General features: G+C 39.7%; 2 protein-coding genes across 2 annotated transcripts in view; one reads left to right on the plus strand and one right to left on the minus strand.

Moving 5' to 3' along the window:
• abca4a (ATP-binding cassette, sub-family A (ABC1), member 4a) overlaps positions 1-9993 on the plus strand; it is a 26489-nt gene extending 16496 nt beyond the window's left edge. The window contains 29 exon segments of the mRNA XM_063912776.1: positions 107-244; positions 467-645; positions 872-974; positions 1748-1953; positions 2263-2311; positions 2464-2544; positions 2988-3157; positions 3426-3550; positions 3640-3738; positions 3816-4005; positions 4099-4193; positions 4444-4476; positions 4609-4714; positions 4805-4879; positions 5059-5228; positions 5412-5589; positions 5757-5872; positions 6000-6147; positions 6230-6353; positions 6604-6733; positions 6835-6955; positions 7047-7109; positions 7200-7306; positions 7404-7545; positions 8031-8165; positions 8277-8380; positions 8465-8557; positions 8683-8932; positions 9032-9993. Of these exon segments, the coding sequence (XP_063768846.1) occupies positions 107-244; positions 467-645; positions 872-974; positions 1748-1953; positions 2263-2311; positions 2464-2544; positions 2988-3157; positions 3426-3550; positions 3640-3738; positions 3816-4005; positions 4099-4193; positions 4444-4476; positions 4609-4714; positions 4805-4879; positions 5059-5228; positions 5412-5589; positions 5757-5872; positions 6000-6147; positions 6230-6353; positions 6604-6733; positions 6835-6955; positions 7047-7109; positions 7200-7306; positions 7404-7545; positions 8031-8165; positions 8277-8380; positions 8465-8557; positions 8683-8932; positions 9032-9151 (3650 nt within the window). The 3' untranslated portion in view covers positions 9152-9993.
• Positions 9877-19669, minus strand: tecrl2a (trans-2,3-enoyl-CoA reductase-like 2a). The gene is made up of 12 exons (XM_063912774.1): positions 19514-19669; positions 16728-16779; positions 14120-14164; positions 12685-12788; positions 12177-12292; positions 11772-11877; positions 11496-11568; positions 11344-11387; positions 11197-11254; positions 10874-10962; positions 10739-10784; positions 9877-10637 (listed from the first exon to the last, which is right to left on the minus strand). Exons 1-12 carry the CDS (start codon positions 19535-19537, stop codon positions 10510-10512), a joined length of 885 nt encoding a protein of 294 aa, XP_063768844.1. The 5' UTR covers positions 19538-19669; the 3' UTR covers positions 9877-10509.
• Between the last annotated feature and the right edge of the window lie 5209 nt (positions 19670-24878).

Below are 24878 nucleotides of genomic sequence, written 5' to 3' on the forward strand. Positions count from 1 at the left end.
TCTGGATACTTGATCATCTTAAAAAGCAACGTGCAAATGCAGTCTGACCATACAAACCAAATACATAATCACACATCTGATACGTGCCCTTTATGTTTTAATCCAGGTGGAATGCAGAGGAAGTTATCAGTTGCTTTGGCCTTTGTTGGTGGGGCCAAGGTGGTGATCCTGGATGAGCCCACTTCAGGGGTAGACCCCTACTCCAGACGCTCAATTTGGGACTTTCTGCTCAAGTATCGTGCAGGTAAACCTAACCCCTGGTGGCTAGAAAAGGGGATACAGTCCTAACGTGATGGTGGTTGTCTGCTCCAGCACCACTGGAAAAAGGCTTTTCCCACATTAAAATACAAATACAATTATATGAAAAGACTTTTTCCTGAATCAGAATCATGACACATGTATTATTCTTTGATATCTCTTTTTTTTTTACCTCTTCTATGTTGTCCCTCTTTGCCACATGTTGCAGGGCGCACAGTGATCATGTCCACCCACCACATGGACGAGGCCGACCTGCTGAGTGACAGGGTGGCGATCATCTCTCAGGGCCGCCTCTGCTGCTCCGGTTCCCCTATCTTCCTCAAGAACTGTTTTGGCGCAGGTTTCTACCTCACTCTTGTACGAAAAATGAAACATGATACTCAAAAGGTGAGAACTAATGACAATGAAGCCTTATGTGTGTTTTTATTGCATGGTACAAAGTGGTAGATTCAAAAGTGAAATGATGTATTAAAAAGTGGATTTAAATATACTGCCAGATTTCTGGTCTGGCTGGAACAGCATATGAAAGGGCAGTTGTGATTTGTATGAGCAATATATGTATGAGAGATATAAAAAAGTAAAGTATGCTTTCCCATAAAATGTTGTACTACAGGCCAGCTGTGGCCTAACCGAGGATTGCGCCTGTAACTGTTCAAAGTGTTCAAAGTTTAAAGTGGACCAAGCGGAGAGCCAGACTCCAGACAGACAGCTGGATGGTAAGCTCCAAATAATGTGTTTGTGTTGTCTGTGTGTTATGCCAAGTTCATTGTCAATATTCTTAAATCTGTTTTAGGTCTATTCAACTTCTAAGTTATTAATATGTTTGTCATCATTTCTTTATCATGTTAACAATAGCTCTTATGCACTGGATTGTAGTCAGTCTTCTAACTGTAGCTGCTGCCAACACACCTAGAAACAGCCTCTAATTACTGTACACACAATTATCTTTACCCTTTAAAGGTCAATTTGATATGCAGTTATTCTCCAACATACGCTATAACTCTCAGCTGTGATTATGGTAAAACTCATCATCTTCTTACAGCCCAATTCTGTCCCCTGTCAGTTTTCAGATATTTTACTAATACTGTTGATGCTGCTTACTTTACATTCTCAAAGGCCTTATTATTAAATATAATATATATATATTCACATACAACAATGTGTGTGTAAATAATACAGCACTTCTTAAACCACAGTTTTTCACAGTTATGGTTAAGGACTCTCCCTACACTAATATTTTGAGTACCAAAAGGGAAAATGGTTCCTCAAAGATAAAAATGAATTTGACTTATGGCATCACTATAATAAATTAGTTTGAAAACATTTATAGATATTGCTAAACATCATTAACATAACTCATTTAGACAACATAATTGTGTGATAAAAATCTGATATTATGACAACCCTAAGATAGGCAACCATCATTAAACAATCAAAGCAATCATTTGTGCTGGAAGTTGAATTAAGGCAACAATAATTGTATCCCCAGGTAACATGGAATGCATCACAGCCCTGATCAAGCATCACGTGCCGCAGGCTCAACTCATCGAGGCCATTGGCCAGGAGCTGACTTACCTTCTGCCAAACCGTAACTTCCAGCACAGAGCTTACGCTAGCCTCTTCAGAGAGCTGGAGGAAACCCTGGTGGACAGCGGCCTCAGCAGCTTTGGTGTCTCTGACACATCGCTAGAGGAGGTGTGTGAAAATAATAGGAAACAAAATGTAGCAGTTGTCATCTTGAGACTTCTGTTGTGATTTATTGGTAATATTTATATCAACACATTTACATTGTATCTCAGGACCTAAAGAAATGAGACTATCGATCAAACTGACAATGTCTGCCCGCTGAATAAAACCAAGTTTTAGTAATTGAAATGCAAGTGTTTTATTGAAACAATCCGTCATACAGACTCTACCTGACATTCACCTTTACAGTGATTACCCTCTCCAATGGAGAGCATCTGTTAATCTTGCATTTTAACAATAACATGCTATTTTTTGTAGATCTTCCTAAAGGTCACTGTTTGTGGGACCAACAGGAAATATATACCAGGTAAAGAAATACAATAACATTTGTAGCCCATTCCCCAACCTCTTTTTCCTGTCCTGTTTATTTGTTGTGATTCTGAATGTGTAGTTTTATATCTCGTAGCCCACTCATTGTATGTACTTCATCCTTTGTAATCAATTCTCTAACTCTCTCAGACAAGAAAACATTGCAACAGATCTGTCGAGCTAGACTCTGTGGATCCAACAGAGCGGCAGTTGATATGGAACCACCGAAAGGTGATTCTGGCTTTTAGTTGACAGCTCTGGACAAATGCTGCTGTTGCCGAAAAATAAATATAAATAAATACAATTTAAGAAAGGTTAGAGTTGATTTTGGATCGTAATATCAAACGTATTCTAGATTCCTTTGTTAAAGACATGATAATCAAAGAAATGAACACAATACTAAGGTTTTGTGGAAATGGCCCAAGACAAAAAACATGATTTAGGTGTAAGACAGATCTTCGTCTTAACGAGTGAAATGTGACCAACTGAGCTATTCCTCGTAAATATAACCAGTAACATGGTGAGAAGGTGAACTATATCCCTCAGGCTTGTTCAGTGTGCAGTTAAATTATTTTTTCTACAAATGCTTTGCTTGCTGGCTAGCCTTTTGATTTAGCATAATCAACACATGTGCAAGTCAGACTGTGCATCTTGACTTGAGCTCTATATTCTAGATTCAGATGGGCAAACCAATGACTGTGATCCATGTGACACCTCGGACGGCACTGCAGGCAGGGGGTCCTATCAGGTCAGGGGCTTGTGTCTCACCATCAAACAGTTCTTCGCTCTGCTGATCAAGAGGTTGCATCATGCAACTCGATCCTACAAAGACTTCTTCGCCCAGGTAACTTTACCATAGCAAAACACATTTCAATGCAGTAATCTAAATAGCATTGTATGTTTTAGGTGTTACTACATTCATAATATCTACATTTGAAAACAATGGTGCTTACAATAATATGGAGCGGTCATTTTCTTTATTGAATTGTTATATTCTGTTTAGCTGTCTGAGCTACGGTTGGACTTCCAATATGTACCAGGGCCTTGATCCTAATCAGAGCATTACATATGTTGTCTGTTTTTTACATGGCATATGTGTTTGTCTTTGGTAGATTGTGCTGCCAGCCAGTTTTGTTTTTTTGGCACTGACGTTCACTCTGATCGTTCCACCTTTCGGAGAGTATCCAAGTCTGACCCTCACTCCCTGGATGTATGGGAGACAGTACACCTTCTTCCGGTGGGCAAAATGAGCAAAATGTCACCAATGAGAACATTCACACAATACTTATTGACTTTAAATGTCAATGTCTGATTTTACCATTGCAGCAATGAGCGTCCTATGGATGCTCAGATGAGATACTTTGGTGAGGTGCTGTTGAACAAGCCTGGCTTTGGGACTCGTTGCATGGTGGATGAGCCACTGGAGTAAGTCACACATATTGATCATTTTTCCCGTGATTGATTTTTTTCTTTCTCACTAAGTACATTTATTCCACTGGTAGAGATTTCCCATGTCACAACATCACTACAGAGTGGGAGATGCCCCTGGTTAACCCCGTCCTGATAGATATGCTGGCCGGCCCAGAATGGACCTCCCTCAGACCGTCTCCTGACTGTCAGTGCAGCACACCGAGTAAACTCACCATGCTCCCTGTGTGTCCTGCTGGAGCTGGGGGCCTGCCACCTCCACAGGTATGTAGTTTGGTCATTTATGTTAAAAATGACCCCTAATGCTGATGAGTTTATCATATTAAATAAAAAGTGTGTGTTTATCTTTTGCACCAGAGGATCCAGTCTACAGGAGATGTTCTCATGGACTTAACAGGCAGGAGCATCTCTGACTACCTGGTGAAGACTTACCCCAGCCTCATCAGAACCAGGTATGAGATCCTGCCTAGCACCCTTTCCAAAGAAAGAACTTTGTTGTTTAATGCATTAATGAACTGTACTTATAGAATATTTGTACTATATTTTCTGTCCTCTAGATCGACCTTAACGTAGAAAACAGAAACTGTTATTGTATTAAATCAAAGACTTAAGATGTGTGCGTGACGCCATCAATTAAAAAGTATTTTGAATACATTTTATGGTATGATAATGTTAAAGTGCAAACTGCTTCATCTCTTTCAGCTTGAAGAGCAAATATTGGGTGAATGAACAAAGGTAATTTCATTACTCAGTAATGCAGTTCTCCCTCTAGTGGTTGCAATGATGTTGTACAGTTTTTGGGCTGCAGAAGCTTCAGGTACAGTGAACGTTTGTAGATGTCAGCAGGGTTTGCTCTGTGGTTTCCAGGTATGGAGGTATATCAGTGGGAGGGCAGCTTCCTCTTTTAGAGCTGCAGCCAAAGACCATCCAGGATGTAGCAGCACAGCTGGGACGACTGCTCAATGTTACTGGGGTAGGCTTTAAAACTCAACATTGTGTTCTTTCACTCTTTGTTTTGCTTGTTTCTAACCTTACATTGCTCTACTGTCATTTTTGTTTGCAGGGCAAATGCTCCAAGCAAACACTAAAGGACATAGGAACGTTCCTCAAATTTATGGAAACTCAAAACAATGTCAAGGTCAGTTCCAACAATGCCTCTTCAGCAGTGTTACACGTTCTTTAATGTGATCATCTTGCCTCTTTGTGTAAAAACACTTCATAGACATAATTTTCTCACAGTGTATGATGTAGTCCAGGTCAGGTCAGTGCTACTAACATTATAGATCGTCACTGTTCAAGTACATTGTCTTTCGACAGGTGTGGTACAACAATAAAGGCTGGCATGCCATGGTTGCCTTTATGAATGTGGCTAACAACGCCATCCTTCGTGCAAACCTGCCGAAAGGAGCTAACCTGGATGAATATGGAATCACTGCCATCAACCACCCTCTGAACCTCACCAAAGAACAGCTGTCTGAGATCACTGTGTGAGTCACCAATGCTGGACATATCCGATTACATTTCAGAATTTAAAACCTTTCTAGGTATTTGGTAGGAAAATTGAATAGTTTCTAAGAAATAACATCACCAGGTTGTAATACTTGTGAAGTACCTCAAGTATCCCGTTTTTTTAAAGTGTCTCTAATATTTTGACTCTCTCCTTTCCCTAGCCTGACCACCTCAGTGGATGCAGTGGTGGCCATGTGTGTCATCTTTGCCATGTCCTTTGTTCCAGCCAGCTTCGTGCTCTATTTAATCCAGGAGAGGGTTACTCACGCCAAACACCTGCAGTTTGTCAGTGGTGTCAGTCCATTAGTCTACTGGATGGCCAACTTCCTCTGGGACATGGTACAGTGACCCTTTCACCTTATAAGATTTGCAATAATGTTTTTTTTAAGAACAACACATTTAAAGAAACCCAAATGTAAACTGGCTTTTTGCTGATTGCTCATTAGAGAACTTTGTTGACCCATCTTGTGGAGCATGCATATCCTTATTGTTTGTTGTTTTTCCAGTTGAATTACTCCATTAGTGCAGCGATGGTGGTTGAAATTTTCATCTTCTTTGATAAAAAATGCTACACCTCACCAACCAACATCCAGCCACTTATTTCCTTGCTTATGCTTTATGGGTAAGTGTTTGTCTTTTATTTGCTATTGTTATGTAAAATAATGGCCAATATTAAAACCTCAACCTTTTTTTGTTTACATTCATTGGGCTTACCTGATGCTTTTTTCACCTCTCTCTTTCTCTCTTAGCTGGTCTGTGACACCCATGATGTACCCCATGTCCTTTGTATTCAGCGTCCCCAGCACAGCGTACGTCTCCTTGTCGTGTATCAACCTCTTTATTGGCATCAACAGCAGTGCCATCACCTTCATATTAGACCTTTTTGAGGGCACCACAGTAAGGCTACACTAGGCTAGTTTCTGTAAATGCAATCTTGCATGCATCTTCCATAGCACCCTAATTTGGATTTATATTTTAGGCCTTGTACAGGTTCAACCAGGTGTTAAAGACAGTGCTGCTCATCTTCCCACATTACTGCCTGGGCCGAGGTCTCATAGACATGGCCATGAACCAGGCTGTGACTGATATCTACGCTCGCTTTGGTAAGAACACACACATCCTCATACACCTCATATTCCATCCAGTAAATACGTACGGCAACCTCCCAATGTTCAACAGTCTGAATGTATGGTGGGTAAATTGCTGCATAAAGAAATGTGATAGTTTACATGTGCCATCAAGGACCAGACAACTTTAGAGTCATTAACCCTCCTTATTCAGCAGAAAGGACACAATATGAAATCTACCAATACAAATACAATCCCTGTTTGCATGTGGTGTGTATTACCTCAGGTGAGGACTACAGTCCAGACCCCTATAAATGGGACTTCATCGGGAAGAACCTATTCTGCATGACTGTTGAAGGATTTCTCTATTTCATCTTGAACATTCTGCTTCAGTATCGCTTCTCCCTGGATCACTGGTAAGCATATTAGAGCTTAAATTGGGCAACTGATAGAGCAAAATGTACTTTGATCATTTTTACATTGGGTGTAATAACACAACACTTTCTTCCATTGGCAGGATGTCAGATTGCACCAGGCCGTCTATTGTGGATGAAGATTTAGATGTGGCAGAGGAACGAGATCGACTCTATAAGAGTGAAAAAACAAATGACATCTTATGCATACAAGACCTGTCCAAGGTAAGACAATTTTGTTTTCTAAAATGCATGTTAAAAAGAATTTCTGCCTAAAAAGTATACTTTCATTTTTGTCCTTACTTTGCCTTGCCAGACATACACAGGAACAATCCTCCCTGCAGTGGATCGAATCTGTGTCGGAGTGTCACCTGGAGAGGTTTGTGTAATAAAACAGACTGATGCAATTTACTTCACCGAGGAAGCTTTCCGTATATTCATCGGTTATCTTTCATGTCTTTTCCTCCAGTGCTTTGGTCTACTTGGGGTTAATGGAGCAGGGAAGACAACAACCTTTAAAATGTTGACTGGAGACATTGATGTCACCTCAGGAAAGGCCTCAGTTGCTGGTCACAGGTCTGTTATATATTGTTTTTACAAATAGTAACAACAAATATGTCATTTGTGAACTTTTTTTTGTTGTTTACCCAAATGTTTCATCCTAAATCCGTAGCATTCTGACCAACATCCTGGATGTCCACCAGAACATGGGTTACTGCCCTCAGTTTGATGCCATAGATGAGCTGTTAACAGGCAGAGAACATCTACACCTCTACGCTCGCCTCCGTGGTGTGCCAGAGTCTGAGATCAGCAGGGTGAGCAGTTATTGCCAGGAAATAAATCAATGGAAGCTGCACCTTGTTGGCAGCACTGTAAATGAGAAATACAATGACTAAAAAACTGTGACATCGGATATAGTACTGTATACTTTTGAAGTTTTTCAAGACCATTAAAATAATGAAGATAAACCAAAAAGGTTATATATATATATATATATATATATATATATATATATATATAGTGGGGCATTAAAGAAGCTACTGTATATATTTTGAGTAATGTCAAAATAGATCCACAGATAAGGACATGTGTTTGTCAAGCTTGAACAGTAATACCATTTAAATGTCACAATCAACTAGTCATAATGTAATAGTGTTTTAAAGAAAGAAAGTTAGGTTAGACACCCTGGGTATTAGAAAACTACATAGCATGAATAGTATCATTTAAATATTAAAACCTGACAAATAGTCCTTGACCTAATTGTAAAATGAGGCACTAATAGTATCCTACTCATGCTCAGGTTGCAGAGTGGGCCATTCAGAAACTGGGTCTGTCAGAGTATGCAGGCCGAAGTGCTGGGACCTACAGCGGGGGTAACAAGAGAAAACTCTCCACAGCTATCGCCATGATAGGCTGCCCTGCGCTGGTGCTACTGGTAAGGCCATCGCTCGCCATTGCTTTGTTTGGATTAGAAGAGAAGTGCTAGTTAAGTGCTAGGTGTGTCTATGTGTTTGTTAATGTGTTTGTTTTTATCACTGTACATTAGGATGAGCCCACTACAGGCATGGACCCTCTCTCCAGACGCTTCCTGTGGAACTCCATCATGAGTGTTATTCAAGACAGACGTGCTGTGGTCCTCACCTCACATAGGTCATTTATCTGGTGTGGGTAATTGACTGTGGGTGCGCATGCGTTTCATGAATTGAATTCTAATTTCACCATCTTTCTTTACAGTATGGAGGAATGTGAGGCGCTGTGTACCCGCTTGGCAATTATGGTTAATGGATCCTTTAAGTGTTTGGGAACTATTCAGCATCTGAAATACAAGTTAGTCATTATACTTCCATATCACGTATTCAAATTATATTCCTTAAACTTGAATGGAACAATCGAAGTAGAATTTTTGGAAAAGTGCTTTGATTTTTGGTTACTTTACATCAATGTTAATGTAGGTTTGGTGACGGCTACGTGGTGACCATGAAGATAAGGGCAGCTAAGCCTGGTTGTTCCCCAGACCTGAACCCTGCTGAAGCCTTCATGGAGAGCACCTTCCCTGGCTGCATACAGAGAGAGAAACACCACAACACTCTGCAGTACAAGATTTCCTTCTCTTCACTGGCTAAGATCTTTCAAATAGTCCTAGCCAATAAAGACAAGCTCAACATAGAGGACTACTCAGTGTCCCAAACAACTCTTGATCAGGTAAATCACCATATTGAAACTTGATAAAACGCACATTTTTTTGAATTCACAGCAGATGTTTTTTTGTCTGGGTTAATTCTTCTATGTATTTCCCTGTAGGTTTTTGTGAATTTCGCCAAGCAACAGTCTAGAGAGGATGAAGCTATTGTGTTGCATCCAAAAGCTGCTGGGGCACAACGATATATTGAAGCAATACCCTTCAAGTCTTTGAAGAAGTGAACTTTCCTTCTTGAGTTAAACTAAAAGACTATGCTTTGGAGGACTGAAAGTTGAACCTCCTTTTCTAACAAAACCCTCAAGAGAAGAATCTATACATTCCTGCTTCTAGGCTGTTGGAGACCTATGCCTTCATGTTCGAGTGTGTATATCTCATCAGAATTTGGAGAAGCCTTTTGAGTGGGGCAGTACTTGTTGATTCCTTGTGTGGTGTTGGATCTTGAAATGCAGTTTGTGACTGAAGCAGCCCTATGCAGGACATGATCATACTGTATATGTCATATTTGACTGTTGATTTGACATGTTGCAATACTTTTATTTTCCAGTAAATGGGCTTAGAATTTGGAAAGTGTGGAGCATGCATGTGCCTGCTATATGTTCCAAGTCGTGCTCACCTTGTAGGCCTTGCAAACTAAAAGAAACAGAGCATGAGATGTATAACAAGGACCGTGACTTTGATTGATGACGTGTGAAAAAAGTTCAATATCAGGTTGTGATGGGAATGTGGAGAAAGCATAAAGGTCCTGTGTTTTTAATTTGCTTTCAGACGCCAAGCAAGATTATATTTTTTTGCCTTCTACAGATATGCGAAATAAGCACTCAGAAAAAAATATTCTTAGCACTTTATTGATGCAGCTTTAATGAAGCACCACAATTATTTTCAAGATGTTTTGCTAGTGCAATACAGCTAATGCTTTTTTTTCTACAAAATCCTCTTGCTGCTATGGTATTCATTTTAATATCATGGGATGATTTTTCTGCCACAAATATCTTGTTCACAGTTTGCGCTTTATCAATATGAAAATGTGATCCGGCTTCATGTCAAATAAATGTAACACTTAAGATTGATGTGTTTTAAACTCAAGTCACTCACATTCACATGTATACACAACCTGAGATTAGACAGTAGGGCTTAAGGACCGATGAGTCCTGTACACATTCATTCCAGAAGTCACACTTCTACAATATAGTTTCCCTTTCTCTAGAAATCTGAGATAAACGGTGGAGGAGTGTATTATTAGCATAATTAAACGTCTGCAAGGATAAGTGCTTTCAGCATTTATCATTGAAAAGAAGTGCCTCAACCTGTGGGTTAATAAGCCAGCTTGTAATGATAAATACTCACTGGGAAGTGAACTAAAAAAACTCACAATAAATGAACAGAATGTTCCTGTTATATTTTTAGATGTTCCAGTATATTGCCATAATATTATTGCTTACATTCCTACCCCTTTCAGAACAACATATATTGCATAATGCTGGCCTTAGCAGCAGCACACATTGTTTTAGTGAACAACACTTGAGCAGTGTGAAAATACATAACTTATATGCTACAATAGTTCATTTTGTTTTGATCAATATCAGAGCATCAGGGGGATAATGGCCATCCGGACACTGGGATACTCCTTGAACTCCCTGCTGTAGGCTCTGTGCTTCCCTTTGGCCCAGGTGGCCATCTGAAGGAACCCCAGTAATGTGTACAATGCCACTGGAAAAACAAAACACACAAGTAGAGAATAAACAATGTGATGCACCACATGGATTAATGCCAATCAACATGATGAACTGCTGCAGTACTACAGCACATACCTGGCAGACACTGGGTCATGATGGAAAAGCTCAACCAAGCACCAACCTAGAGTGTGTGTCAAAAATACAGGCAGAGGTAAAAGCACAAGCATGGGCAACATTACATGCCATTTACTTTAAATGCTCTTAAATTACCTCATATGTGTAATTTGGACAGGATACAAAGAAAAATAGCCATGTGAAGGGATTCTTTGTTGGTGCAGGGAATCTATTGCTCCTGGATCCTGAGAAATAGTCAGTGACAAAAACTAACATTTAGTTAACATTTAAATGTAAGCATTTAAAAATGTTTGAATGATTAAAGAAATACTCTAGACACCAAAAACAAACCAAACATACAGTCAGCATGACAAAGGAACTATCAAAACAGGGACAATTAACGGTTTTAATAACTTCATCATTAAAACAATCTAAATGAATGGATTGCACACTGTCCACACAATGATGCAACAACTCACCCTCTGCTCTGAGATTATTTAGAGTCAAGTGAATGGAGAAGTTTCCCACTTCACACATCTAGCAGAAAAAAAGCATTTCGCACCCTTGCGTCAAACAAATTGTAAATGTTATCGAGTTTATGTTGAATTGAAATGTACTGTACTTACCATAAATATGAATAATGCATAGTTGACTTGTAGTTCTCCATATGCTGTGAAGAAATATAGACTGCTGTTGACTGGTACACTGCATGCTGTGTGTGTGTGTGTGTGTGTGTGTGTGTGTGTGTGTGTGTGTGTGTGTGTATAGGCTGACTTACATGGAGGTGTATAAAGTGGATGGTTGATATAGTAGGCCAACCAAGCAGAGAAACCCCAGTAATAGGAACAGTTCTAAGAAAGGAAACAATTTTGAACCAGTCGATGTAGACTAAAACGTACTTACAATTCAAATGTTTAACTACTAAACACACCTAAAAAAAAGACCGATAATAACGACTTCTCATCATCTGAGACTGTTGTAAGCAGCATTCTGTATCAGAGGTTGTCATTATGCGGTCAGGGGCTCATCTTTGCAAAGGTGGTCATGTCCTCACCCTGACTATCGTCCTGAGAGGCATGGTCCCATGGGAGAAACGATGCACAAACATAGTCTCTATCAACTTCTTCATATAGTGGCAGGTGTGACAGGCACAGGCTAGTCTGGGGGACAGAGAGGTGGGATGAGGTCAAAAGTACCAGTATGTACATTCAACTGAGGCACTTTCTTGTTGTAGTATGCAACTTCATCGCACCGTCTTTGCAGCAGTTTTTAAATTTGAATTGTTGAATTTTAATGAAGTGCCAAACATACAAACTTTGATGAAACACTCCCACACGACAAGGAATAGTATAAATGAAAAGTGCATTGTTTCCGAACATGTATTCCTTTCTTTAAACCACATTTTTCTTTCTAGAAAATAAATAAAACCCATGTTTGCAGGGTGAAACCCACAACCTACCTAACAACATGATGAGGACTAGAGGTTAAGGCATATCTGTGAGAGTAAATGTACGGTACTCGAAAATAGAAGAGGAGGTAGGTGAGAAGGGGCCCGATGCACTCTGCCAGAAACACCTGGAAACAAAAGCAGAGACAAATATAACACTTCCTACTATCTCTAAATTCAGGAGCTAAGGATAGAGAAAATGTTTTCTCCTCCACACACTCCGCTATCTTTACTGTATTTACAGTAAAAACATTTCAACAAAGTTAAAGTGCAAACATGTGAACTTGTGTGAGTAAGTGTGAGTTATATGTTTTGGAACTATCCTGCAGTTTTATTTTCTTCCTTTAAAGATCTTTGTTGCATGTTATCTGGTATAAAATGTGCTGTATAAATAAAGTTGCATTGAAATGAATAACACTTCACTTTCTCAGCCTTCATTATGTATTTGAACTTGCAAGGCCAGACACCGACATATTTCAACTTTCAGTAATATAGTAATATAGATGAGTGCTCCTCTCACCATAGTCCAACCTATCTGTGGACCAAGATCTCTGAAGTACATGGTAGCAGTAGTCCCAACCGGTAGATTCTGTAAAACATCTTCGTCTCTGAGTGATTTATCCTCTATAAGAACAAGAGGAAGAAGAACAAAAAAAATCCCCATTGAGCATTTTACGCTCACAAATTCCACTTTATCTGAACAAATCATTATCTGGATTACCATATTGGCAGTATTTGCATAACACTCATATTGAAGTAAATGATATACGGTGTGTGCAAAGCCCTGTGGCTTAAACTGAGGTTTCAGAGTGTCTGTACAGATTTTCAGCACACACTACCTCTACCTGGAAGCTCACGGGGGCATGGCCACAGATAATATGTTGCTCTAATTGGATGGCATTTTTAGAATACCATTAGGGGAACTGTCCCAGATTGCTTTCAAACCAAAGTCTCCAGTCAGTTCTTTTTAGTAACAAGATAGCCCTCATTTATTCAAAGCTCTGCAATATCATGTCTCACGGTAGGTCCTTTTCAAAATGTAGGATGGATGATGGGAAACATCACCGTGACTGTAAAGATTTGGGCGCTCTTTAAGGCTTTCAATCACCTCCATATGCAAAGGTCATTTACAAATTTCCATAATATACCATATCCTTTTTTTGCAGGAATTGAACATACTGTACGATTTTGTTTTTATACATTTTTGATCATCCTTTACTACATATTATACAATATCGTTTTATGCATATTTTCGACATGCTGTATTATGCCTTATTTGGACAGAATACACCGCTCCTAACCCCTACGCAGAATTCACAGTGTTTTTTTATAGTATACTATGTTGTTTTTTCAGTAATTTTTCACATCCTTTACTAAGTGGTCTATCTTGTAGCCTATTCCAGCCTTGTGCAGGTCTACAATCTTGTCCCTGATGTGCTTGGATATTAGTTCCACCATGATCACAAGACCTTTTGTATGGTCCTGCCCTCAGGGGAGAGGTTGTAATCTGATTTATTGACTGTGTCTTTTATCCAGGTAAAGAGTGGATATTAGGAGTACTTCCTTAAAGCGAGAGGACCTTTTTATCTGCTTTTTGATAGTCTTTCTCCCACTGTTAAACCTACATAAAAGTATAGAGTTTTTCATTTCTTTGTAAGTGGGCAAATTTACTAAATTGGCAGGGGATCAAATACTTATTTACTTCACTGTAATATACCAAGCATTTCTTTCACATTTTCATTTCAGGCATACTATACCATGACTTTTTCGATAGTGTTCAACATAATACATCAATTAAACATAATGTACTTTTAATTATTGTGGTTATACATTACAACACTAAATAGCTATTAGCCATTGTAATATTAAGGCTCGTTTCCCAGTGCTGCTTAGGTTTTGTCTAAGAGAAACTCATGCATAAACATACTGAAAATGAACACAATATGGCTACTTACTGGGATCAAGGCTCAGGGCTTGTCTTGCTGGATACCAGTGAGGATCTGAGAGGATCAAACACACATACACTTACACACACAGATACACAGGCTTACATAAATGGGGCGAAGCCTGCAAGCTTAGTTCAGGCAGTCAACTTGAGCACCAATGATACATTCGCACATAACGCCCCTCACCACACTTGCAACCAACCAAACATAGTCTCCTAATCTGGCGCTCTATTTAAGCTTTCAGATCTGCCTACCTCTGCCTCACTAATGCTGCTGCTACTACTACTGCTTCCTCGCTGCTAATGCGTTCACCTCGCTGCTGCTGCGTCCACGTTGGCGATACTCGTCTGCCCCACCGCCACCCCAGCTTACACCCCAACTTCCACCTGTAGGCTCGGGGGGGTTAGTTATCTAATCATCACTCAATGTTCTATATAAATATATGGAGTGATGAAGGCCGAGCCTAGAGGCCAAGCTCAAACTACAGTGGGGCAAAAAAGTATTTAGTCAGCCACCAATTGTGCAACTTCTCCCATTTAAAAAGATGAGAGAGGCCTGTAATTTTCATCATAGGTATACCTCAACTATGAGAGACAGAATGAGAAAGAAAATCCAGGAAATCACATTGTCTGATTTTTAATGAATTATTTTCAAATGATTGTGGAAAATAAGTATTTGGTCAATAACAAAAGTTCATCTCAATACTTTGTTATATACCCTTTGTTGGCAATGACAGAGGTCAAACGTTTTCTGTAAGTCTTCACAAGGTTTTCACACACTGTTGCTGGTATTTTGGCCCATTCCTCCATGCAGATCACCTCTAAAGCAGTGATGTTTTGGGGCTGTCGCTGGGCAACACGGACTTTCAACTCCCTCCTAAGATTTTCTATGGGGTTGAGATCTGGAGACTGGCTAGGCCACTCCAGGACCTTGAAATGCTTCTTACGAAGCCACTCCTTCGTTGCCCTGGCGGTGTGTTTGGGATCATTGTCATGCTGAAAGACCCAGCCACGCTTCATCTTCAGTGCCCTTGCTGATGGAAGGAGGTTTTCACTCAAAATCTCACGATACATGGCCCCATTCATTCTTTCCTTTACACGGATCAGTCGTCCTGGTCCCTTTGCAGAAGAACAGCCCCAAAGCATGATGTTTCCACCCCCATGCTTCACAGTAGGTATGGTGTTCTTTGGATGCAACTCTGCATTCTTTCTCCTCCAAACACGACGAGTTGAGTTTTTACCAAAAAGTTCTATTTTGGTTTCATCTGACCATATGACATTCTCCCAATCCTCTTCTGGATCATCCAAATGCCCTCTAGCAAACTTCAGACGGGCCTGGACATGTACTGGCTTAAGCAGGGGGACACGTCTGGAACTGCAGGATTTAAGTCCCTGGCGGCGTAGTGTGTTACTGATGGTAGCCTCTGTTACTTTGGTCCCAGCTCTCTGCAGGTCATTCACTAGGTCCCCCCGTGTGGTTCTGGGATTTTTGCTCACCGTTCTTGTGATCATTTTGACCCCACGGGGTGAGATCTTGCGTGGAGCCCCAGATCGAGTGAGATTAGCAGTGGTCTTGTATGTCTTCCATTTTCTAATAATTGCTCCCACATTTGATTTCTTCACACCAAGCTGCTTACCTATTGCAGATTCAGTTTTCCCAGCCTGGTGCAGGTCTACAATTTTGTCTCTGGTCTCCTTTGACAGCTCTTTGGTCTTGGCCATAGTGGAGTTTGGAGTATGACTGTTTGAGGTTGTGGACAGGTGTCTTTTATACTGATAACGAGTTCAAAAAGGTGCCATTAATACAGGTAACGAGTGGAGGACAGAGGAGCCTCTTAAAGAAGAAGTTACAGGTCTGTGAGAGCCAGAAATCTTGCTTGTTTGTAGGTGACCAAATACTTATTTTACCGAGGAATTTACCAATTAATTCATTAAAAATCCTACAATGTGATTTCCTCGATTTTTTTTCTCATTTTGTCTCTCATAGTTGAGGTATACCTATGATAAAAATTACAGGCCTCTCTCATCTTTTTAAATGGGAGAACTTGCACAATTGGTGGCTGACTAAATACTTTTCTGCCCCACTGTATATACTGCTTCTAATAAACATATTAATGAAACACGTGAGTTGTCTGACTGAACTGGCATTGCACTCACAGATTTTGGCCTCAGGCCCAACAATAATTTATCATAATGGAATAACATTGAGCACTACTGCTCTGATGGATTTTGTTTGCCTCGGGCTTAGCAAACATTTGGTAACATTTTTGACCAGACGCACAGTGATGAAAGTAACACTGTGGATTTTAGAGTAAAGAAGAAATAGCTTTTTAACGAAACCTCTGTGTGGGTAAGTGGTGGGACATTATAGACTGTAAATATGTAATAGCCCAGCCCAAGCTAATTGATTGATAAATAAAATATACAAATAATACAAAATCAATTGAAATTCAATTCTTGAACAATAAGCATTTTTACAAATCCTACTGGTTTTTATGAAAGTGCACTATACTCGACACAAACAGTTTCCCTGTCCTGAACTGAGATCAAACACAAAAGTCAGTAAATAACACAAAGAAATTATAGTATAAAACCAACAACAGCATACGAACACTTACATGATTTGTGGAAGAGGCTTTTAATGTCTCCTATTGTTGAATAAGGCTCTACCTGAATGGAATAAAAACATGAAATATGCTTACAGCTGGAAAAGTAAACACAGCACTGAGCTTACTCAAAGTTTCATCCCAAGATAAGCTAACACAGACATTATCACGGGCTGAATTGTGCGCAAAGTGTTAAATGTATGCGCAGTAAACAAAAATAGAATATTTTTGGTGCAGCTAGTTTTAATAAAGAGTTTATCCTACTGTACATCTACATGAGGGGAAAAAAGAGTAAAGCATAGACATGGCAATATGTAATCATACCTTATCTAAAAAACAAAGATGCTCTTTGGTCTTGCCATTCAGGACCCTCACCTAAAAGAAACACAAGATGTACCACCTTTAAATTACACAACAACAAGAGAGTATATTTCACACAAATTGTTCGGAGATTTCCATTCTTGCCTTAGATTTAATCACTGAAACAAGATGTAACCCTATCCCTGACCTTAAGTATATGTTTGTGAATGGGATACAACTCAGCTCAATAAGTATCTCCATCAAATATTGTTTTATAACACCTGTGCTGATTGATGTAGTTACGTTTTCTCATAAGCCACGTTGAATCTCATTTTATAAAGGATCTGTATGTTAGCCTCTTTAAAATACACAACGTTCTTGTTCTTGACACATATACTGCGATAGATATCAGTTTTATACTTTGCATCATGCATGATTAGCTCGACATCTCCACCGATAGAGACATCTTCGTTATTCCTTGTGATAAATACCTTGGTGTGATTGATTCAACCATAGAAATGTGAATGAAATGTCCATGGAAATATTACAATATTGCTTCTCATCAGGGAACCTATGCTGCCAAGTGTCCAGTTTTCCTGATCAGGTACAAAATCTCAATCTGAATAATGTGGCCGGTGGTGCTGATAGGAAAAAAGAATGAGTGTTGTCCGGCTGCTCTCTCGCACACGTCTTTTTCATCTTAATTAGACCATGTCAGTGGTGATGTACAGCGTTTGCTAGGAGGATGGTGGGTGGCATCCCACAATTTGCTCTGAAAGCACTCCATACTGTGCTGCTCAGCAGAGCTGTCCTAGCTAAATTGGTTCCCTTACTGGACAGTGTAATAACCCACTAATGGATACCTAAAGATTTGCTGAGAGCACAGTTGGTAGAAAGAGAGAGCTTTATGCAATCTGCTGTTTGCATTGCAAAAAAACCACACATGTCGGCAAGGCTTTTAACCTTGTGTCCGTGTTATTTTACAGTAACCTAGTAATTGATTCTTTCTTGATTTGTACCAGAAGCAACCTCCCCTTCATTTGATCAATCACATATTCAAACAAGAAAGCACTCACCTAGAGTTCTCATAGTGAGATTTTCACAAAAATACCCTGCAATAGACTTCAAGATTTATTTATCCAACCGTTTGCAATCTTTACAGTGTGTTCATGCTTTGCAGGATGTGAGCACAAGCCATGCTGATGTTTCAGTAAAGGGCTCCCTGGGAGACGGGTTTGTTTTGCTTTCCATCTGTTATACCCTTCCCAAATGCATTCTAGGAGCACATGTTGATGCATCTGCATTTTCGCAAAGAGACTAAGGATGTCATTAGGGCTGTGTGTTGTAGAACCATGTGCACTCAGTTGTGCTGTGTCCTTGTGAATCAGATTATCAGACGCCCCTGTCCTCTCATGGGAACCGAAGGCACTGCTGACAGCGCAGGTCATACAGAACATGTGCAAGCATGCTTGTGAGAGGTAGGTGAGGGGAATAGTGCTTTTTTGTATTCTTTATATTCAAAGTGGTATTTTTTCAGACATTTCAACATCAAAGTTTATCCAGTTTGTCACTTCACTCTGTCTATATTCATCTTTTAGTATTAACAGCTCCGCTCAGTAAAAGCTGATGAAGGTATTCATTATTTCAAATCCAAGCGATCCTTTTTAAGCTGATCTGCTTTGTAAAACTGCCAAGTGTATAACATTGACCCTTTTACTTCCACACTTATTCAAACAGGATACTATTTCACTTTCAGTCAAGGAATGTAATCGACTATAAACAGACAGCTAGTAGGAGGTTGCTCAGGTGCTAAACAGCATGGCTGAACTTCCTATGATGTTCTCTTAAAACTTTAAAGGAAATCCAAAGAACTTTGACATGATCAGGAAAAGTTTTGAGTGAAGCTAGTTGAAATACTAAGATGGCTTTTTGCCTGTCCAAAAGTTTCGAAAAGCACATATGAATCTTGAGGCTGACCAACATTTGTGGATGAATGATTCAACATTTCAGGAGATACACGTTTTAAATGGATGATACAACCTGCATACATGAGTGGTATACATTTTCCTATCTACCGAGCTCTTATTCTTAACTTTGTTTGGATTTTCTCACTTAAACTTTTTAGAGTAGGCATGAGAATCAAATCTTTCTCTTGAAGCATCTTATTATTAGCTCTTTTGGCTTGAAGCCTTTATGTGACAGTTATTAGGAGCATGGCACTTATCCTAGAGCATGTTGTAAATAAGCATCACATCATAAGCCAACTGCGATTTATTACTAGTCTACTTGTAAGGCTTCTTGAAACAGGACACTGAATACAAAGGGAAAATCCACCTCAGTTTGCAGTTACACAGAAACTCTGACTTTATAAACCATAAAATGCAAGTTTAATAAATACTGCTTAAAGAAATAAAATTCTCTGTCAGAAAATGGACATGAAAAGTTTCACTTAATCCAAATTCCTGGCACATACCTTAATTGCATACATTTAAGCTTACCTCAAAAAAGGTGGTCCGTCTCATAGCGGTGAAATATGAATATGTCCTCTGTACAGGGTGAAACCAACGACCTCAAACATCAGTGAAGGAAAACATTACATGCACACTCATTACCCTCACACAAACACACACACACGTAGTTCCTCTCCTTTCCAGGACAATCCTTGGACTGACCCCTTCTTCTTCACAGCCTACTTTCCTCCCCCCCCCCCCTCTCTCTCTTTCTCTCTCCCTCTCGTTCTCCCTTCTCAGAGATGGTGCTGGGACACAGAATCACAGGAGGCACTTCTGAAACCCTGCACCCCCCCCCATGTTTCTTTCCTACTGCTTCCTCCTGTTTCTCCCTTTGTTACGTTGCCTAAAACTCTAGGGTTTAAATAAGGAAATAAAATATAAAATAATCGAGAGAAAAATAGAAAGAGGAAACTGATTTGCCAAACCAAAAGACATTCATCAAAAAAAGAGGGTTCACAAGACAAATTAAGAACAACTTTCTTATAAAAGAAAGTGATGAACACTCTGACAACAGACAGGCTGTTCAGAGGAGAAGGAAGACAGAGTGCTCCAGCCTTCCTTAATGGTAAACTGAGAAATAGAGTTTAATAATCCTGTCAGAGGGTGTCACGAAATCTTTAGAATTCACCCTCTGAGAATTATGAATATCCACTGCACATTTGATGGAAACTTGCCAAGTAGCATTTGAGATAGTCTTGTAGATTACAGTGCTGCAAGCTCTATGACAGTCTCTGCCTTAAATGTTTCGACCTATATTACTTCACACTGTTTTTGGAAAAGTTCCTAATGCAGTTTTTGTATTGAACTTTAAAATAGAGAGTAATGGGAAAAAGCCTGCTGCTAAAACTCAAGGTTACTCACATCAAATACTTTCTCATTCCAGCAATGTCCCGGTGTTGGTTACATTTCTACTATATTCCCCTGGGTACACGGACTCACCTTGAAAGATGGTATTTATATATACATTGTGTGGGTCTTGTATTTACGCAGGTTTTACAGTATAATGAATGCTAAAGCAGTACATACGATACTGGCTTTATGATCAAGCTACAGTACATTTAACTTATCATCTTAATGTACTTCTGGAGCTTCACATGTCTATTCTAAACTGTCTTTGTGCATAGCATACACCGCTAAACAAGGCTGGACATGTTTTGTCATAAAATGTATGGTCAACACTTTTTGTAACAGATGTATTTACACCTAAAATTAAACACCAACAAATCACTGAATTATAAATGACTGGAGATCAGAGACAAAGTGCCATTTCCCCTTCTGTACACAGCCTTGATTGGAAATGTCTTCAAGTTTCATTTTATGTTTCCTTGCATGTGTGGTGTGGTTTCCTTTGAGCCTGCTCTGCTCTCTATTCATTCACATGTGCTTGCTCAGCTGAATGTTTATCTGTAAAAATGGTTTAGGCCAATGAAAATCCGGCTGAGCTAGCTTTCACTCTGTTGTTGTGCAGCCTGAGGGGATCCAATTTGTGGAGAAAAATAAAAATAAAAATGGAAGATACAGAGTTGGACCAGAACCTGAATGCCCTAGGCTTATACAAACCAGATAGATAGGGAGACTATATATGTTGAATGTGACAGTTTTTCATGGGTCAGGATATTAAGGATGGTTATGGCTGTGACATTTCTTTTGAGAGAGGAATGAAGACAAACATTCAGCCATACCCTCATCCAACCTCACCTAAAAATACCACTGCAGCCTATGTGTGGCGGGGTGGTGCAGCTAGATTGGAAAGGTGTGTTGCGGACAACTCCACCTGGGGGAGTGTCACCCCCAGTAAACCGGGGGGGGGGGGGGGGGGGGACTCAGGCTCATTTACACCACGGGGCAGAGACAGTTTAAGGGTTTACAAATGTTATATACTTTATTTATACAAAATATCAATAGTACAAAAACACCAAGGTAATACAGTCAGTAAAAGGCACACTATGGCACCAAGGTAAAGGGACAGTGCTGAGACTTACCACGGTGGCCGTAAACAAAAAGGGGAGGAAGAGTCCAAAACTAAATCACCAGTGACACCGTAAACCAAAAAACAGTACTTGTGAAGAGCTCTGCTACCAGCAGGGAGCTTGCCCCCTTAGGCCCACAGCACCTGTCCAGCACAAGAGAACAGATTAAAACTCGGCCACAGTATAAGTGCTTGGTAAAGGCAATTAATAAAAGGAAAAACAACAAACAAATCAAGACTAAATTAAAGCAAACACAATCGAACTAACAAATTAAGTCAAATCAAAATATTCATAAAAGGAAAGAAACACAAACGAACATAACCAGATATTGTAATTTAACTCAAAACTCTAAATCAGAATACAGAAACAATTACTATAATAACAATAAACAGAATAAACAATAAGTGTCGTTCGTTAGAATGGGGGCAATTTCATGGAGCCCCGTCCTTTCCCAGTAGCAGGCTCAGTCTGGGCCTGACTCACAGCTCAGAGCCAATCTCAACGAGCCAAAACAGCAGGGATACGGGAATGATGGCCAGAGGTGGGGGAATGTTTAAAGCACTCCTGGAAGAGGGGTTTCATATTGATACTTAATGTGTGATAATGAAGGTTAATCTATAGAGCTCATACATACCATCTTGTGCAGCCAGGCGCCGTCACCAAGCCAAGAGAGAGACAAGCAATTTCCACGGCCGAATCCCACTGTGGCATAATTTACAGTCAATGAGCCAAAGTAACTAAGCCATAGATCAGAAAAGAGCGGACAACCGCAACTCACCAACAGCTGCAACGCTGTACCCAGGAAGCCTCCGGCGGAGCAAATGCCTCCTCTAAAGCACCGGACGTCAGCTGCGCTAAGACAAGGCAGTGTCAGTATGTAGCTCGTGCCCATGAATAAAGGACAAGATTGCAAAAGTACTTTACCTGTCTGGTAGAGACGAGTGCTGAGACGGGAGAAGCGGAGAGGGGCGGGACCAAGTTTGAAACCTCCGCTTATCTAGGCGGCGCGGTGCCAACCAGCAGCACAGAGGGAGAAGGAGACGGTGACATCTGCAATTTCAAAAAGCAAAATATTTAAATATCTCGGGATCCACTGAGAAATTAATATTATTATTCAGGAAAGGTAAATAAGAGACTTTACCCTGTTAAGATGACAACCAGTTATAATTGGTACACCCAAACAACAGTAGCTTTGTGATAAATGCAAAATGGCTTTCAAACTCCAAAGTTATGGTAACTATTTGAATTGATATGCACATATTGTACTTCCTTAATCTTTGTTAAGTTTCATTGAAATGAGTGGATAATGAAAAATGGCATTAATCCTGGAAAGTAGAACAATGGAGGTCTTTTAATATACATTTAACCTTTTGTGACTTAGTCATTAATTAGACTGCAATCAGCTTCTATGTTAACCCTTGCCCAACACTTTCACCTGAGCGTTGCCAGAGGAATGGTAATTCTTCCTATGATTAAATCTGTGCAGTGGTCTGCAGCATGTGCTTGATCTTTATTCTCACTCCTTGAACTGATCAACATTTTTGACAAGGTGAGTATTAATCATTGGTATTAATCTCTTTTTGTAAGCCCAGACCTTTCCTTCAACACAACTAAACATGCAAAATTCTAACTTGTATTTGCAAAATACAGCCATCTGCTGGGCACATTCAGGCTTCCCAGAGGATGAATCCATTTCAGATTTTCCATCAGCACTCCTTGCATGACTGGGAACTATACAGTGGTATCCACCATGATACATTTGATACACATTTTCACAGGTTTCCAAACTGTATGGGATGACACTGTTCTTTGCAAGACTTTAGGACCAGCATGTCTGATTATTATCCACTACGAGGAATCAATTGCTGGGTTACTTTTAATGGCAAGTGCATACATCTTTACCAAAAGCCAGCGGGGTCATGCATTTGCCATTTAATGTCAGTTTATTGTATTCTTATATAAATATACATTGCAATGAGGAAGGGGTTGTGGCCATAATATGTATGAAATGTTATGGTTTTATAGTGAAAGGAATAACTAACAATTAGGAGAACATATCAGAAGAGTCTGTGCAACCCAGCCAATATCTATTACAGGAGTTTATAGCTCAGTATTGGCAGTTGCTTTCTATGATCAAAAGTTTGAGTGTACATCACAGCAGGGCATTTCAAAGAGGCCGGAGGGTCATTATTGATTTCTCCATCAGTTTGCGTCATCTTTCAACCTCTGAGAATGCCAGTTCAATGCAATTTATTTCTTACTTCCTCTGAATCAGGGGTTCCAGACCTTTTTTCTTTAGGGATGCCTTGCCTGTCTTTGATTAAACTGATGACAACTGACCAAATGAAATAGTTAAAGATGTTTCCTTTTATGTTCAGGAGAGAACAACGAATAACCCCGTGTGATTAACTCAAAGAGTGCAAAACTGCAGGATTCTTTGGAAGACTTTTTCCTGTAAATATTACATTGCAGATGAGTTTTTCTTCTTCATTATTTTTCATTTTTTAACAATCCTACTTAACAATAAATTCTTCTTTTTTGACCGACGAATGTTTTTGTCTTACTGACATGGTCAGAGGAGTCTGTGCAGAGGGAAGACTGTGTTAACAGTTCAGACATTCCCTCTGCATATAACAATGTGCACCTTTATGAATCAAAGTTGTCTTCAAAGAAAGTTGCAATCAAATATTAATTTAGATTGAGAAAATACCCTACCTTCAGTCAAAAGAACATTTTCTGAACACCTCCTGTATCTTATTAATCATAGTCTTACACACTGTCAATGTTTATTCTACATTATTTATCTAAAATCGGTAGCTGATCTCAATCCCTCCACTCATAGAAAGTTTGGGCCCCTGCAGCAGTTCTCCTACCTGGTTCCCATGTGAGTCTCTTGTGCCAGTGCTTGAAGGGCTACACGAGGCATGGACTGGAATACAAATAGGCCTGGAAGTTGGCGTACCTGATGCATAACGTCTGCATTGCATTGACATTTTTTAAAACCTAATTCAATAGTGAACATTTAGACTGTTCAACCTCTTCTTTACACAGCAGTGTGCCCACTGCAAAATGCAACGTATACACTAATCTACAGTTTAGAGACTATATATTAATCTGTTGTGGTGTACTGCACATTATTTGATTGGACTCTCTAGTGTAAACATTGTTTATCCAGTAGGGGGAGATATTTACCCAGCACTGAACAATACAGGTATGCAGCAGAATCAGTTAAACGACAGAGCTGGGGTCTCTTTAAATCCGAAATTGCTTTAATTTGTGTGTTTCTGTTTGATCATCTTTCACATGCTGACATGCCTAATGTCATGAGAGCAACTATTCGGACTCCCTATTGTTCTCCGTAATGGTAAGACGGAGGGAAA

Source organism: Eleginops maclovinus, chromosome 21, assembly GCF_036324505.1.
Source record: "Eleginops maclovinus isolate JMC-PN-2008 ecotype Puerto Natales chromosome 21, JC_Emac_rtc_rv5, whole genome shotgun sequence".
NCBI lineage: Eukaryota > Metazoa > Chordata > Actinopteri > Perciformes > Eleginopidae > Eleginops > Eleginops maclovinus.

Coding starts and splice junctions, on each gene's coding strand:
- tecrl2a (XM_063912774.1), bottom strand. CDS start 19,537: ATGAGACGGACCACCTTTTTTGAG. Junction 12,789..14,119: donor AGCCCTGAGCCTTGATCCCA/GTAAGTAGCCAT, acceptor TTGTTCTTATAG/AGGATAAATCACTCAGAGAC. Junction 11,388..11,495: donor TCCACTTTATACACCTCCAT/GTAAGTCAGCCT, acceptor ATTTCTTCACAG/CATATGGAGAACTACAAGTC.